The following is a 5,000-nucleotide window of genomic DNA, read 5'->3' as shown; positions in this document are numbered from 1 at the left end:
GCGTCCCAGTGTGCGGTGCCCATCTCCTCCAGCCTGATTAAGCAGATCGTGAGCAAGGCGTCGGCGGAGGAGAGCAGCCAGCCCCAGGCCCTCAGCAGCCTGCTCTCGCACTTCTACGGCCGGGAGAAGACCAGCCAGGCACCCTGGCCATACACCGCCAGAGATGCAGACAGGTACAGCATGGAGAACCAACACACACACACTTGTGCACACACACACACCCACAAACAGACAGTGAGTTATAATGTTGGTAGTGGGAGCTTCTCTGAGGCTGGCTAAGACAAGGAGGACACAGACACACTTTTCAGCCAGCAGAGACCTGGCTTGGCCTGGCAATTCTTAATAATAAGAGTGGCAAAAATGCACACAAGATGTCAGGATGCACACACACACAGTGAATGCAGTTACAAGTAAGGAATATTCCATTTTCAAATAGTATTTTCAGTGTTCTGTTCCGAACGGTGTTCTGGAATGTTTCATTTTCATGTAGGGCAGAATGCTGTGCTGCCGGAACATCCCCGGAATACAGCCTCATTCGGAATGAATAAATAGTTCACATGAGCCGTGCGCAAACCAAATACTGGTAATATCTCGTTTAAGATCGGATACCGTAAATCCTCTAATTGTGGCCTGTATTCCATTACTGGCCGGGATTCTAATATTGGCCGGTCTCGCGGTCGGCGGAGGTAAATTGGGGCCGGTCTCTTGTACAGGCCGGGTCTAAAAATAGAATCAGTGATTTATTTTCCGTTTACCGGATATCTCACGTTGTTCTCAAATCCACAACTGTAATCATTAAGCTGGTTAACAGTAGACATAGTTCCTCACTCCGAAAAAGGACTCATTTGCTACTATAAAACAAACGGTGCACACGCCAAAGACTAGTTATTACATGTGAGCAGTGTGTTAATATCAGCTGTGTGATAGCGACCGCTTCGGTCACCTTTCCTGAAAACGCGTGGGTAACCTATAGCAACACGAGCCCGGAATACAGCCTGAGGCAGAGGGAGCGCGCCCATACAGAAAGAGATTTTGCCTAGGTTGCAAAGTTGTGAGAGCCCTCGTCGTAAATGCATTTGGCGGTCAAACTTTTACTATGCGTTGCCAGTGGAGGAAAATAGAAGGCACGCTACAGTGTTAGACAATAATATGACTACCTCGCTTAACCTTCATATTTCAGTAACGTACGCTTCACACATAGAGATTGCTTCAGGCTACGGACCGGAGACAGACATTGCATGTATATTTCCCCGACATTTGGCTGCAGCAAGAAACAGTTTGCCTTGCGAAGTGGAGTAAAATAGGGAGTGAAACAGCCGCAGATATTGGAATACGACCGTCAATGTCAATGTTTTTGCCGCATGTAGTGTCCATAAGCTCAAGGCGAGAATGGAGGGAAAGACAAACAGAGGAGGAAGGGACACACGCCTCGTGAGTAAAATTGGACCGACGATGGTCTCCTAGTCATTCGCACCATACCGTAACTATTATGGTAACTGTAGCCTACTTTTTCAGTAAATGAACCAAGTATTTTATTGGTTCAAAATACGGTAGACACATGGTTTTATTCATTCCATTGGTAGTCTGTTTTGCTTAAATAGGAATATTGGCCTGTCTCTAATTCTGGCCTCCTTCCAATTATGGCCTGGTCCAAGATGCACTTGAGTAAATACAGGCCCCGGCCAATATTAGAGGATTTACGGTATATATATATTTATATATGTTGCTGGGACAGTGGGAGCGTGCGTAAAGCAATCGCCATTGCACGCTGAAGAAGGGCTTTGTCTGAAACGTTCATCTATGTTTTATGTGGGATTCAGCACCCAGTTAAAAACTGTATTAATGGCCCTGCGGGTTCAATTCCGGCCCGGGTCATTTTCCGATCCTTTCTCATCCCGCTCTCCCACTCGCTTCCTGCCGCCTCTCATACTGTCCAATTGAAATTAAGGCAAAAATGCCCTTAAAATATTCTAAAAGAAAAAAAACTGTATTAATCTTTAGGCGATAGTATGAGTTCGTCTCCTCCATGTTTAACGTGTGTAAAGCTCCATGCATGGGCAGGAGAGGAGGAGCGGTGGCAAACTAAACGGAGGAAGAGACATGGCAGAGAGGAAATGAGAAGCAGAGCGCAGCACACACAACAAGCCCAGAGCAAAGACGGGGGATTACGGGGGGATTGAAGACGGCGATTGTGGAGGATTGGACATGGCTGCTATGGCTGTTGTTTCTTGGCAACACTCAAGGCCACAAGGCCACCGTTTGCCTCCCTTTTTCTACTACTCCTCTCTTCTTGGCTCTCCTCTCCTCTGCTCTCCTCCCCTCTCCTCTCCTCTCCTCTCCTCTCCTCTCCTCTCCTCTCCTCTCCTCTCCTCCCATCTACTATACTGTACTCTACTGTATTCTTCTCTCCCCTCTCCTCTCCATTTCTCTCACCCGTTCCTGTTCAACCCCCCCCCCCCCCCCTCTCTTCATCTCTCTCCTCTCCTCATCTCCTCTCCACTCTTCTCCTCTCTTCATCCTTTCTCCTCTCCTTCTCTCCTCTCCTTTCCTCTCCGCTCTCCTCTCCTTTCCTCTCCGCTCTCTTCTGCTTTCCCCTCCTCTCCTCTCCACTCCTCTCCTCTCTTCTCCTTTCCTCATCTCCTCTCCTCTCCTCTCTGCTCTACTCTCATCTCCTCTCCTTTCCTTTCCTCTCCTCTCCACACCTCTCCGCTCATCTCCTCTCCTCTCCTCTCCTCTCCTCTCCTCTCCTCTCCTCTCCTCTCCTCTCCTCTCCTCTCCTCTTCTCCCCTCTCCTCTCCTCTCCTCTCCTCTCCTCTCCTCTCCTCTCCCCTACTCTCTTCCCACTCATTCCACATTCCTCCCACTTCCAACTCCCCTCTCATCTTTACATTTCTTGTCCTTCTCCCTCCCTCCCTTTATTTTGTTCTCCTTTTTTCCCTCTACTCCTCTCCCCAAAACCCACTCTTCCCCCCTTCCCCTCTCCACCCCCTCCTCCCTCTTCTCTTCTCTTCCCAGTTTCCCCATGAGAGGTTCCAACTCCACTGTGAAACACTCTGCACACTGTGTCTCTGGAGCAGCAGTACAGTGTGTGCGCTCTGCTCCACAGTCATTAATTAGGGGTGTTAACACAAAGCCTCCTCTCACATAAGTGTGGTTTCTAACCTCAACCATCTCACTGCTTACATAAAAAGCTCCACTACAGAACAGACGCACGCACACACACACACACACACACACACACACACACACACACACACACACACACACACACACACACACACACACACACACACACACACACACACACACACACACACACACACACACACACACACACACACACACACACACACACACACGTACACACACACACGTACACACACTCGCTTGCTCGCACGCATACACACACACACACACACACACACACACACACACACACACACACACACACACACACACACACACACACACACACACACACACACACACACACACACACACACACACACACACACATGCGTGCTGCACACATTTAAGAGCCGTCATGTAATGGAGTGTGAAGGAAACACAAGTTGTGCTGAGCCAGTGAGATTTGAGCGCAGTTGGCTATACACGCTGACCTCACTTCCTGCTCAGTGTTGATTGGTGGACAGATATTCCAATAGGCTCCTTGATAGCGACCTCCTATGGTAGCTCTCACAGATCTGAATAGTGCATGTCTACCTATTCAGGCTGCTGAGGTTAGCTGACCACACCTGATTTGGCCATATTAGGGAAGAGATGTGTATGCGTGCATGCGTTTCCGTGCCTGTGTGTGCATATGTTGTGGGATGAAGGGTGGGGGGTGTATGCTTAAAGCAGACCTATTGAAGTGGTGGGGGGATATTTGGACCATGGCCACTACAAGACGCTCTGGCATCCTCCACAAAGTGGTGCCAGCCTAGAATAGTAACCATGTGAATGACAGAGAGAGAGAGAGAGAGAGAGAGAGAGAGAGAGAGAGAGAGAGAGAGAGAGAGAGAGAGAGAGAGAGAACCCAATCCAAAAGAGCTGAACCCAATGACACAGTGGGATTGAGGTTCGTTTGTTCTACTCTGCGGAGAGACCAGACGAGAGATGGGAAGAATAGAATAGACTCAGAGTAGGGAGTAGATCAGAAGAACAAAGAACAAGAGGAGGATATAAGAGAGATGAAGAGTAGGGGAATAAAAGAACAGGGGCAGGGCAAAAGGCTTGCGGAGAGAAACGATGTCAAGAGATGCAAAGAGGAGGAGGGAGAGGAGGAGAACAGAACAGGAGGCAGGGGCGGAGCTATAGGGAGGGCGAGCAGGGCATTTACTCCAGGGCCCGCTTGTATTGATGGTGGAGGGCTTATTGTATAGTGGAAAGCACGCCCATCCAGCAAAAAAGCACCAGCAGGTGCCAAATCAAAAAACTGTCACATGTAGATGGGGGGAAGGATCTGCACACTGCTTGCAAAAGACTTAATTTATTTGGAGCAACGTTTCGATCATAGATCTTCTTCAGGCATCTTCAGGCAATTTATTTGGAGCAACATTAAGATCATAGATCTTCTTCAGGCATCTTTTTAAAATTTATTTGGAGCAACGTTTCGAGCATCTTGAAGATGCCTGAAGAAGATCTATGATCGAAACGTTGCTCCAAATAAATTACGTCTTTCCCGCTCCTACACGGAGGGCTTATTGTAACCTTGACAGGCCAAGTGGTGGGCCCTATAAGTGTTTTGCCCTGGGGCCCTTTGTGCAATTGTTTCGTCACTGACAAGAGGAGAGGGGGGAAGAGAAGAGAGGGGGCATATAGAGAAAGAGGCAGAATAGGAAAGGAGAATTAGAGAGTTGAGGATGAAAGTAGAGAAGCTGGATGAGAGGCCTGGGGGCAGCTCAGACTTGGGCAGGAAGTGGAACTCCACAGACTAATGGGCTAAATGGGATAAGAAGGGTGTGTGTGTGTGTGTGTGTGTGTGTGTGTGTGTGTGTACG

General features: G+C 48.7%; 1 protein-coding gene across 1 annotated transcript in view; it reads left to right on the top strand.

Moving 5' to 3' along the window:
* LOC134449561 (intermembrane lipid transfer protein VPS13B-like) overlaps positions 1 to 5,000 on the top strand; it is a 646,790-nt gene that overhangs the window by 602,469 nt on the left and 39,321 nt on the right. Inside the window, exon 50 of the mRNA XM_063199569.1 lies at positions 1 to 173. This exon is cut by the window's left edge and continues 13 nt beyond it. Within this exon, the coding sequence (XP_063055639.1) occupies positions 1 to 173 (173 nt within the window). The remainder of the gene's footprint in view (positions 174 to 5,000) is intronic.

The sequence above is a fragment of the Engraulis encrasicolus genome, chromosome 5, assembly GCF_034702125.1.
Source record: "Engraulis encrasicolus isolate BLACKSEA-1 chromosome 5, IST_EnEncr_1.0, whole genome shotgun sequence".
In the NCBI taxonomy this organism is placed as follows: domain Eukaryota; kingdom Metazoa; phylum Chordata; class Actinopteri; order Clupeiformes; family Engraulidae; genus Engraulis; species Engraulis encrasicolus.
Note: the sequence above shows the minus strand (reverse complement) of the source record. Positions and strands in the feature narration are given on the sequence as shown.